The sequence below is a fragment of the Buceros rhinoceros genome, unplaced genomic scaffold, assembly GCF_000710305.1.
Source record: "Buceros rhinoceros silvestris isolate BGI_N320 unplaced genomic scaffold, ASM71030v1 scaffold7562, whole genome shotgun sequence".
Classification (NCBI taxonomy): domain Eukaryota; kingdom Metazoa; phylum Chordata; class Aves; order Bucerotiformes; family Bucerotidae; genus Buceros; species Buceros rhinoceros.
The window spans coordinates 31,853-44,016 of NW_010400588.1; the positions used below are offsets into that span (position 1 = coordinate 31,853).

The following is a 12,164-nucleotide window of genomic DNA, read 5'->3' on the forward strand; positions in this document are numbered from 1 at the left end:
AGGAATGCCCAAAACCTACTTTTCAAGGTGAAAGCCAGAATTTTAGCCAACTTCATAAATCCAGAGCCTTCAACACAATGAGACCTCAGATTCACATGAAAAGATTTGTCCTCTCAGTAGGTCTGTTTCATTTACTTACTTCAAAGGAAATCTGAGACAAATAGAGTAGACTCAAACACCTATCTTTTAGACACAAAGTCAGGGCAGATGAATCATGCCTTTACTATAAACGAAAAGCAGACCCTCCTTACACCAAAGAATTTAGCAAACATTACTAGGTATACAGTCATCTCCATTTCTTATTTCTTAGTAGTGACTCAGTCAATATGAGCTCTCTGAAAAAATCATGTGGTTAGTGCACAAGAACAGGCTGTGATTATGAATAGTTTTACATATCAGGGAAGAGGAATTTGCAACTTGCTCTCATTCCAAAGTCCAGCTCTTCACATTATGACTTTGGTCATGGCCTTCAATCTCAATTCAACTAAATCTGCATAGCTCTTACTTTGTCAGAAGTTTTGGAAGAGTTTTGTATATCTTCACAGTGGTCAATAGAATTCATTAACCTGCACAAGTTAACCATGACAAGCACTGGACAGGCTGGCTCCCAAGTTAGGGTTTGTGTCACCGGGTTGTAAACAATATTATCCCACAGCGCCTTCGTATCTGTATACAAAGAGTGGAAATGTTATTCGTCTAAAAACGAATCAAAACTGTTCGTAAATCTGGTACCTATACACATGCTTAAAACCAAAAGCATTGCTTTTCCATTTCCTTGTCATTTTCATCAATCAGAATGGCAGCGTTTCACATTGTAATGGCGTAAAACTTAAATTCATCCCTCCAAAGTGTTGGCATTTACCAGGGGTACTCAACCTGAGAGCTTAGTCTTACCAGTCTCGTACTATGTCACCAGGGAATGACACCTCAGCTCTTAAGTAGGCTGCACTGGAAGTGAATTCTTTGCCCATCAAGCACAGGGGGAGTGCAATACAAGTCAGTTCCTGACCAAGGACCTTCGGTTAACTGTGTATGGTAGACCAGAATGAATCCATACACTAGTGACTAAAGGTCATGGTATTGGAGGCTCAGACTCTGTGTGTCTTCTGTGGTACTCCTTACATGCACAAAACATATATTTATGAGGATAAATTCATGCCTTTAGCTGAATAGCAAGAACTCCAATGGTAAACAAAGCTGTGCAAGTAATTCACAATAAATAATTTTTCTGCAGCATTTATCTAAATCTTCTTTCTCTGTATACTGTGCACACTGTGATTTCAGAGCTAGTCAACATTTATATGGGGCTCTATCTTAAACACTATTTTTTACTTCTCTTAGTTACACTAACCCCAAAAAGTTACTATATAGAGGAGCTGCTTTCTGATACATAACTGTTGATTAATTCCTACCACAGACCTAAATCTATAATCTCAACTTTATTACATCAGTGATAACTGAGCCAAAAAAGGAACCAATCCACTTGAGATATTCCAGCTAACAGAGATGTCAGTTACGAAAAATAAATATTTAAAGAGAAAACAGTGTGGCTCAAAAGCTGGAACTCATTATATACTAAATAGCTGAGTACTAGAGTCTGAAAAATTGCTTGAGGTTCCTGTAAGGATGATAATTGAGTAAACGATTTAAACAAATTACAGTATAACTGTAAAACAGTATTTCCCATATTCCCTTCCTTATCAAAGGTATAATTTAAGTTTTCAATTGTAATTCTCCCTTTAAACTTCCTAAATGGACAGAAATAATCTTCAAGAGTTTCAGTGTGCCAAAGGACGTGTTGCCTTTCCTCTGACTGCATAAAGCTTTGTAACAAATGCTCCAGCTATCCCCAGAGTCCTGATTCAATGGCATCAGAGAGGAGAATGACTGCAGCAGGAGGGGAAGGAAAAGAAGAAGAATACAGAAGGAAGGAAAGAATCATGGGATTCACGAGTCCAATTTCCTACACTTGCAAAGCATAACAATTCCAAGCACAGGAAATAGGTAGAGATAGGAGAAAATCTGGAATAGCCTGGGCCCCATAAGACCCACTCTCAGGTTGAACAGCTACCAAGAATAGAAGCTAGGACTTCATACTGCAGATAGCCAACCAGCTTTGCTTAGGTGAAGTTTGGATGTGCTGTTATGGGTTGGTGGTTTTATTGTCTCTCATATATGGGGTTTTTTTAAATCAAATAATAAAATCCCTTAATGGGCTTCTTCACATAATCTGGAAAAAAATATTGTACTTATGTTAGACTTCACACAATAAAATACTTTTGCAGGCTAAGCTTTTTTCTATCTGCCTGGTATAACTTTCACTAAAGACACATATAATATGACAATTTCTTTTTCATCTCAGATCAAATTCTGACTTTACTGGAACAGTTTGTGTGAATAATTTCCCGTTAAGTATGGGAACTCCCATACGCAGTTAACTGTCTTCTTTTTCAGTTCCCTGTTCCCACCTTTAAGCTGGGTGTTGGACACCTTCTTCAAATCTCTCCTTGAAGGCCTATTCTCACATCAGCATTGTAAAACTGATCTCAGTGGCTTCTTTTCCTTCTGGCCTGTTTGCGACTTAAGAAAATGTGGGAAATGACTAGAAAGTTACTTAGTGTTTATATTGGCATAAATTCGGTGAACAGTTTGGTCTGAAAGTAAGTTAATTTGTCTACCCACAACATAACAAACCAATAGGATGGCTTCCTTGAAGTTGTGCAATGTATGGTTTTCACCTTAGATGAATTTCAAATTGTGACATACTACTGGAGCTTCTGAAAATCACTGATATAAAGAGTAATCACACAATACTTTCCGTTTTCAAAAGGGCAAAGTTGTATCCTCCTTGCATCTGGAGCTGCCAGCCAACCCTACAACCAAAAAAGTGTCCATTAGCTAAGGATTGTCAGATACACCAGTTTTTAACATTTCAGACAGAATGTGACAGAAAACCTTTCCACAAAAGATAAAGATGCTATGCTTATTAGAAAGCTTTGGAAGTGATTTTTTTTAAATGATGTTTTGCACTAGGTATCTATTATATTGTTCGTCATTAGGCTTACTGGAGCTGATGAACTAAGGTGATCCCTTCTAGCACTATATTCCTACTATTTCTGAGTCATATATTTAGCCCAATTTCGTTTAGAAAGGCTTCCAGTTTGGTTTTCATTAATTTTCTTACAGCGTCATGACTTTCTAGTGGTATCAAAAGACATTCAAGTATCATAGAATCATAGAATGCTTTGGGTTGGAAGGGACCTCCAAAGGTCATCTAGCCCAATCTTCCATGCAGTGAGCAGGGACATCTTCAAATAGATCGGGTTGCTCAGACCCCCATCCAACCTGACTTCAACGTTTCCAGAGATGGGGCATCTACCACCTCTCTGGACCAGTGTTTCACCACACTCATTGTAAAAAATTCCTGCCTTGTATCTAGTCTGAATCTCCCCTCTTTTGATTTAAAACCATTACCCCTTTTTCTGTGGCAATACAGCATGCTAAAAAGATTGTGTCTCTCTCTCTTACAGGTCCCCTTTAAGTGCTGAAAAAAGAGACAAAAAAGTCTCCCCGAAGCCTTTTCTTCTCCAAGCTGAACAACTTCAATCATAACGTCAGATCTTCTGGCCTTTGGTGAAGGATGTGTCCTTACAATCTGAGGACTAGCGCATTACCCAATCTGCAATTATACGTGCATAGCTGTGACTATACCCTAATTATTTAGACTTGTGTGCAACTGTTTCTATTACTCAGACTTCCCATCTCTTTGCTCAGCAGTCGTATTCTAGAATTCTCTGTCTGTATGCTGAGAGGCATAATATTTTTCCAGTGTCCTCACACCTTTCAGAACAGAATAAGAAAAAAATCCTTAGGCTTGGAAGAGACCTTGTAGGACAACTCGCATATTATGTTATGTGATTTTAGGCGCCGAGAACATACACATCTGAATGCGACTCAAGTGCCCAAATTACTTTTAGAGTAGCAATATGAAGATCTATCTAGTGCAGCCAGTGGAGTCTACAGGGCTATCCATCATGTGCCAAAATAGCCATCTACATTTGATCAGTTGAGTAACAGACTGCATTAACTAGATGTCTATTGACTATAAGAGTTTGAATACCTAATTCAAACGTAGATATCTACATCTGGACATCAACATTTGAGTATCTTAATCCATAAGGTAAATCCTAGCCCAAAATTCACTGAGAAACTAGATCACACAGTATCTTTATATCTTACCAATAACATTCTAAATTGGTTTAGTGACTTTTTATTCCTTTTTCTGAAAGATATTCCAAAATCTCACTTCTCAGATTATCAGAAAAGAAATCTACATCTATCCTGAATATGTTCATGGAATTCAGTTTATCACCCTTCATTCCTGTGGCAAGAATGCCTTTAGCTTAAAGTGGCCTTGCCCATACTTTTCTGTTAGCTTGGAATAATCTGATTCGCTAGACCTTTGTTCACATTTACATCGTGCAAGCATGTTAGTTTAATCATCTTGCGATGAACTATTACACACACATCTTTTTTCCTCTACTGTTATTTCTAAATGAGGACTCGCATCTTACCACAAGAATACTTTTTATTAGAACAAGTGCATTAACTTGCACTTTATCCTCCTGTAGTTATTTGACATATGAAGATCTCTAGTCTTTTCCAATTATCCTGACCCTCTTTCATTTTTGTTTACACCTTTCACCTGTATTATCAGCAAATCTCACTAACACATTCCCACCTTTTGCGCTCATGTCACATTGATGAAAACATTTATATAAGAACTGCTCTAAGTGTGGTCCTTAAATAACTTTCCTACTAGCACAGCCCATTCAACAAGAGTGGTCACATTTGCCTCCAGCTAGGTATTATATACCATATAGATGTATATAAATACAATATTATAAATATGTGTAAATAGAATATTATATACCGTATAAATGTATATAAATATATTACAGATAACATCTTATAGTTCCTCATGCAATACTATATCAAATGCTATGCTGAAATTCACTCAGATTAAATTTTCCGTCTTTTTGTTGCTTATAAAAAAATCAGTTAATCTTACACAATACTTTCCATAAATTCTGTAAGTTATATCCTATTTTCTTATTATGTCCATGTTTTAATTAGTGTTTCCAAAAAAAATCTTTTTTACATTTACATAATCATAAGGTCAGACAACCCTGAGTCAAAAAATTAGGTCTAGATAGATCCTTTTTCTACAGATTTTTCCTCCTTTCTTAACACAAATCCCACATAGCATTTCTTTAATCAGAAACACAATTATATACCAAATTCCAGACCGTATTACCTCAATGCAAAGACAAGGGAGTAGCCGAGAATATTTCAGAGAAACTGATCTCAAAGATTCTTTCCCTTTTATCTGAAATGGAAAAGACAGTAATGAATCTAGGACAGTAAATTACTTTTAATAAAGCTAAATAAAGATCTAGAAGGACATTTCTTATAACTGTGACCTTGGTGAGCATTTCCACCTACAAGTCACCCCCCACCATTTCAACAAACTGCTTTGAGCTTTAACTCACCACAGCAAATGCCCCTGCATCTTCACAGGTAAACCATTTGTGGCACAGGCGAACATAATAATCTTCATCTTGAAGAAAGCTGGATACATTCACTAATATAATTTTCCTTGCCCTGTCTACACTATAATCAAAATTCCCAGCTGAAAAACAAAATTCAAGCATGAAATTATTGCACCTGTTTCTTTATTACTTTGTTATTTCTGATTTAGTTTTTTGTTTATAAAAGGTATAGAATTTGTTTATAAAAGGTATAGAATTTCATAACTTGATGGAGATGAAATTCAACATTTATACCTAGGATATTTGAATTAATTATTTTTATATCCTGATATTCCTGAAGGTATCCTTATTTTATGAGACATAATAATTTTCATGAGAATAAATTTTAGTATTATTCCCTTTTAAATTAGCACTGGCAATACTGGGAGGTTAGGACACCTACTGATTGTACCTCAACCTTAGCAATTGGAATGTTATGTAGTTCATGTACAAATACTTGTACTAATACTACTACAAAAGCTGATTATCCCAAGGTTCCAATTTCATTACATAGAAAATATGTGCAATTACGTTAGAAAAATACAATATGTGGAGGGATGGGTTTTTTATATATTCATGGATGTGCCAAAATCAGGATACCAGTTTGGCAAATTAATTTCCACTTATTTATGAAGTCTCTCTATAGACTAAATATAAAACCAGTCATCCAAAGTGAATGAAATGGACACAAACAGATTTCTAAAAGTTCACGTACTAAATAGGTTGTCAATATCTTTATCTGCTATCTAGCATTTCCATGTCAATATAAAGAAACTCATTTTCAACTACCTGGTCATTATAAGTAGTGGTAGTTGTAAATCATTTCTTTCTTCCCCTGTTTATTCAGCTATGAAAACATATCATTGTATAGGCCAACTGAAATATCTCACAGCTTTAAGTTGTATAGAAGTTCAGCTCACCTGAACAAGCTGGAATATATTTTCCCACATCACTGTTTCTGCAATCTGCAAAATAGAAGCCAGTTTTCTTCAGTGCTGCTTTATTTGTATAGCTGTGTAAATAAACTGCCGAATTATCCAATAACCTTCTAGCAGGAAACCTATCTCTTATACTCCTCTGTAAAGGCAGATTTACATCCACTTCTAGATAAATAGCAGAAAAGAAAAGTACCCTTTCCAGACACAGAGAGATTATAACCCAACTTGCCTTAAGGAGCTATCTCACCAGCATGGGGTTTCTACTGGAAAAACCTCATCAGCAGTTTAAGGTGGCAATCTAGGATATAATGCTGCACTGCTTTACCTAGTACCTAATAATACTTTAAGTAAAAAGAAGAAGAATTTCAGTTACCCTTTCCTTGAAAGCTATTTCTCTTTTTTACCAGGCTTATTCCTCTGTTATAAGCAACTCTGTGTTTTTGCTATTTTGACTTTACTCTAGGCTTGCAAAGAAACACCCTGTTTAGCTTCCAGGGAACTTACCATAATTAGAGGCCAGGCAACACTTTCAGAACTAATATCTAATATCTGTATCTCCAAAACTTATAACTTGGTTTCAGAACACTAAATCAGCTCATAATATGATGCCTACTTTTTTCACCTCTCTTTGCATAACTCAGTATTAGAGCAGCACTTTGCCTTTTCCCCAGAAAACTACTTCCTAATTTCATTTGTTTACACACCCTTGTAGAGTGTCTTAAAATAGAGTTTCATAAAACCTTGTTTTCTCCCCTCTTTATTCACAAAGTACGTACCGACTTCAATAATGAATCAGGATTTATCAAGAAAACTAAACCCTTTTTAAACACAAAAAGGTTTTACTTCTATGAAAGTGTGAAACGGCCACATCTGATAATGTGTGCAAGGGATGATACTGTACCAAGGGGCAAGGGCAAGGGCAAGAGCCACACACCCACAGGCTCTGGAGATGGGAAGGCACTACAATCCCAGCCACCGGATCGAACAAGGGATCTCATTTCACTTTTTGCACCGCTATTTGGTGCACTTGTCTCCACCAGCCACACTGTATCTTGGTTGGACCACAGTGCTGAATCTATTTTCATATGCCTATGGTAGGCACTTTACCCCCCAACGGAAAAATGCTACCGTATCTTACCCAGTTACATGAAAACAGGCAATAGGGCAGTTACCTAATGAAAGTAAAAAGACATTTCTTTACACTCCCTTATTAAGCTTTCCTCAATTTCTTAAACCACCTGTGGCCTAACTATGAAGAGGAGCAGAGGCTCCATCTTATGCGCAGAGAGCACACAGGACTGAACCTGCAGGCAGGGAAAGCGCACCCCCCAACCACAAGGCAGCCATATGTACAAATGCATATGTAGTTCCATTTTCCGTGTACTTTTACATACAAATACATACATTTTGGGTGTGTCAATCTACTTGAAGGTAGGGAGGCTCTATAGAGGGATCTGGACAGGCTGGATTGATGGGCTGAGGCCAATAGTATGACAGTCAATAAGGCCAAGTGCCAGGTCTGCACTTGGGTCACAACGACCCCCTGCAATGCTACAGGCTTGGGGAGGAGTGGCTGGAAAGTTGCCCAGCAAAAAAGGACCTGGGGGTGTTGGTTGACAGTGGCTGAATATGAGCCAGCAGTGTGCCCAGGTGGCCAAGAAGGCCAATGGCATCCTGGCTTGTATCAGAAATAGTGCAGCCAGCAGGAGGAGGGCAGTGATTGTCCCCCTGTACTCTGCACTGGTGAGGTCACGCCTTGAGTACTGTGTCCAGTTTTGGGAGCCTCACTACAAGGACATTGAGGTGCTGAAGTGGGTTTAGAGAAAGGCAGTGAAACTGGTGAAGGGTCTGGAGAGCAAGTCATATGAGTAGCAGCTGAGGGAACCGGGGTTGTTTAGCCAGGAGAAAAGGAGGCTGAGGGGAGACCTTATCATCTCTATAACCACCTGAAAGGTGGTTGTAGAGAGGTTGAGGTTGGTCTCTTCTCCCATATAACAAGTGACCGGGCAAGAGGAAACGGCCTTAAGTTGCACCAACAGAAATCTAGGAACAGAGAGGGTTGTGAAGCATTGGAAGAGGCTGCCCAGGGAGGTGGGGGAGTCTCCATCCCTGTAAGTGTTTAAGAGACATATAGATGTGGTCCTGAGTGACATGGTTTAGGGATCCTAGCAGAGCAGGGTGAACAGTTGGACTTGATGATCTTAAAGGTCTCTTCCAACCAGATGATTCTGTGATTCTATGATTCTAAAAACTCCAGTGTCTTTTTTTTATAGCAAGTCAGAGATTTATATGCACAAAATCATCGAACTGTAGGATAAGCCTGGTCCTGGCATATAAGATCTATCATCAGTTAGATTGGTGTATCCCAGAATGCGATTTGGCTTTGCATTTGGGGTTTTTTGGTTTGGTTTGGTTTTTTCTCTTGAAAAGGTGTTTCTTGAAAACCAATCTGGTTTAAGATGTTTTCCTACCTTCAACATAATATTCCTGGCTCAGCTTGACTTCACAGTAATTTGGTACTGTTTTCATGGTCACATAGATGTGTTGTGCTACATTGACTTCAATGCAATTGAATTGTACCTGCACCTGTTTAAAACATAAAATCAAGTCTGTGCATGACTTCCAAAATACAGGAAAACCATTGACTAGCGAGTTAAACAAGCAATATTCTTTGTTCAGATTTATTTATATCTACAAGAAGCGGTAAGCAGTCTCAGACATTGCAGCATTAAGAATGTAAAAGAAGCAGATACCACTTAAGGAAAGAATTTCAGAGTATCATTACTTCTCATCCAGCATGTTGTTGTCTTCCTCACTTTCAGAAATCCAAATATCTACAAGCTATGATATAAACTTAAAAGCATAGCAATTCTTACTGAATTTCTAAAGTAAAAAGGTTTTTCATACTACCAAAAGTCCCACTTCATAGGCATTTTACAAGCAAAAACACTTGCGGAATAGGGCGGGGGGAATGTCTGTTTAAACATTTAATGGCAACTCCAGCAAATTTATTCATTCCAGTAACAGTCTGTGAGAGAAAGCAACTTAGGAAACAAGCTGAGCTCCATTTATAGCAGATCATTCCCTCACTGACAGCAGTAACTATTAAACCCCATGTAGGTTTGCATGCTGCATATACTCCTATTTGGTGCAAGGCATTTGGACGGTAAAAGACATCTAATGCCCCCATGCCAGTCACTGAACTGAAACTAAGAAATTTTAATTAAATATGTTTGTTGAGTCTTGCCTATGATCTAGCCTTACTCTAAAAGCTACCAGCAGTTCATTGCCAGGCCTGCCTTGCCTATAGGGACATTTGATCATCAAGCAATACAGAGCGTAAACTGCAACTGCTTTTTGGGAGAAGCACTTTGTTTCACATCGTGCAATCAACATAACATTCACAAAGCACATGAAGTAACACATTTTGTATGAGATTCATAACCGTTATCCACCAGTAACTGAAAGCAAAAATTCATGTTTTTAAACAGTTGGTCAAGTTGGTTCGCTTTTTTTCCCCAGGTGCAAATTTTAATAAAAAATACTACTGGGTTTAGTTGGCTCTCTTCTAGACTTATAAATTCCATTGACATGGTTGGTCTTACACAAATCATATGTATGCACTTAAAATCTCTGCAACATTGTGCTTCTAGCTTCTAGCTACAAAAGCTTCCCCAGAACTTGGTGGGCACAAAAAGAAAGCTAACAAGACAGATTGATAGGAAAGCCAGGCTTTGCCGTGGCAGCTTCTCTTGCAAAAAGCTAAGTGGAAGAAATAAGAAAATGGTGAAGAACTGTATAGGTTATAAAAGGACATTTTGTTTTGGAGTTTCATTTGACAATGCCGAAGCATACATTTCATTGCAGTTTTCCACAATGTCAATAACAGAAGAAAATAAGAGAGATACAAATTATACTTTTTCCAAAGGCTCATAAACATTTAAATGAAAAACAACTCAAAAAGGAGTCTACCTTCTCTCCATTAAGCATCTTGCTTTTTTTCCCAACAAATCTCACATTTGTGCACTGAGATTGCTGTGTATCCAGTGAAAGAGAACATATTTCCAGACCACGGATATTCTCTGAAATGAGTTAGGAATCATTTCAAACATATAATCTAACCATCTTTAAGAAAAACAAAAAGTAAATTAAAATACATCATATTGTAAGCTTGCTTTCTAAGTGAAAGACACAGGTACTTTTGCTCTGTTTAAAAAGGGGGCATAATATATAACACACAAATGGGGATAGGAGCAAGGATTTAATACATGTTGCTATAAATAAAATCTTTAATTATGCAAATTCTTAAGCAAATTCTAAAAAAAAAAACCAAAACTGTGAAGCACACCAGGAAATACCTAAATGGTAACACACTGAGCAGATGAATGGTAGGGTGTTAGTTAAAGTAGATGATACCCCAAAAAGTTTGAGTGCTTTTGTTTTATTTTAATGCAGGATTATAACTTCACACACATAAACTGTTTCTCCTTCTGTTGGGGCAGTCCCTCATGGCTGAGCTACTGGCACAGGCAGAATTAGCATGTGTGTGTGCATGCACGTGTGTCAGATCAAGAAAGAGAAAGGCAGCAGTATGCTTGGAGCACTGGTATACGACAAGTGTATTATGCTGGAAGTAAAACTTTAGTCATCTTGAATTCATTATCTCAGTTCTCATTCCCTTGAGAAGAGCCACAGCTTTATCCTGGTTTGTAGTAAAATGGTTTCACAAAAAATATCTTTCTGATAAAATTACATAGAAACAGCTTGAACACACATATTGCAATGTGGAACAAAAATTTGGCTGAAGAGTTACAAACAATAAGTAAACAGAAATTAGAATTCAGTAGCACATCTCCTTCCTACCATTCAGACTCAAAGTTCCTTTAATGTTTAAATGAAGAGAGCATGGGCTTCCTTGGACACATTTCATCACTGTTGAGATCTTCATGCTTTTCAATACCATAGAAGATAAAGATGACGGAGCATCATGGCAGAAGCTGTTAAAAATGCCACCTGCAAATGCAAATACAAAGACAGAGAAATCTCACTGTGCACAGGATACCTGGAGGACAGAGAGCATCAAAGGTGAAGCTCCCTCTCTACTGAAATCTGTAGAAAAGTCACTGTTGACTTCAGCAGAGCCAGTCCTTTACCCAAGACTTTCATACAGGCAACATGGCTGGTTGGCTTCACTAGCAATGCAGAGGGGTTGGAAAGAACTACATTACAGACGGTGTTTGATAATAAATTTCCCGGCTTAGAGAAGTGTTAACCCACAAGAGGAAGGAATCACACTTCTAACAGTTAAGGCTAGCAGAGCACACCTAAGACTAGTAATGTTTTTAAATAATCCATTCTGCTAGATCGTGGCTAGACTAACAGTTTATTTAAACTTTTTTTTCAAAACCATTACCTGTATTGTGAGCACTCTCATAGGTCGTATTTTAATTTTAGGATTGGTTCATGGTCTCAACGGCTGTTAAAATATCATTTTCACACAAGAGGGCACTATTACATTCCTAGTCATGGAAAAATCTACAGGATCTCCTTCTGCATTACACCAGAACAGTAAGAGCAGAATATTATCCAGGCCTTCTTCAAGGTGTAAACAGTAGGCACAGAACACAGCTACTAT

At 37.8% G+C, this 12,164-nt stretch overlaps 1 protein-coding gene across 1 annotated transcript in view; it reads right to left on the minus strand.

The window, feature by feature from the left end:
- Positions 1-11,534, minus strand: part of LOC104489720 (putative interleukin-17 receptor E-like) — a 21,683-nt gene extending 10,149 nt beyond the window's left edge. The window contains exons 1-8 of the mRNA XM_010131917.1: positions 11,393-11,534; positions 10,502-10,611; positions 9,001-9,115; positions 6,512-6,556; positions 5,553-5,692; positions 5,318-5,389; positions 2,820-2,873; positions 506-667 (exon numbers count right to left, since the gene is read on the minus strand). Coding sequence (XP_010130219.1) covers positions 506-667; positions 2,820-2,873; positions 5,318-5,389; positions 5,553-5,692; positions 6,512-6,556; positions 9,001-9,115; positions 10,502-10,611; positions 11,393-11,492 — 798 coding nt within the window. The 5' untranslated portion in view covers positions 11,493-11,534. The remainder of the gene's footprint in view (positions 1-505; positions 668-2,819; positions 2,874-5,317; positions 5,390-5,552; positions 5,693-6,511; positions 6,557-9,000; positions 9,116-10,501; positions 10,612-11,392) is intronic.
- Between the last annotated feature and the right edge of the window lie 630 nt (positions 11,535-12,164).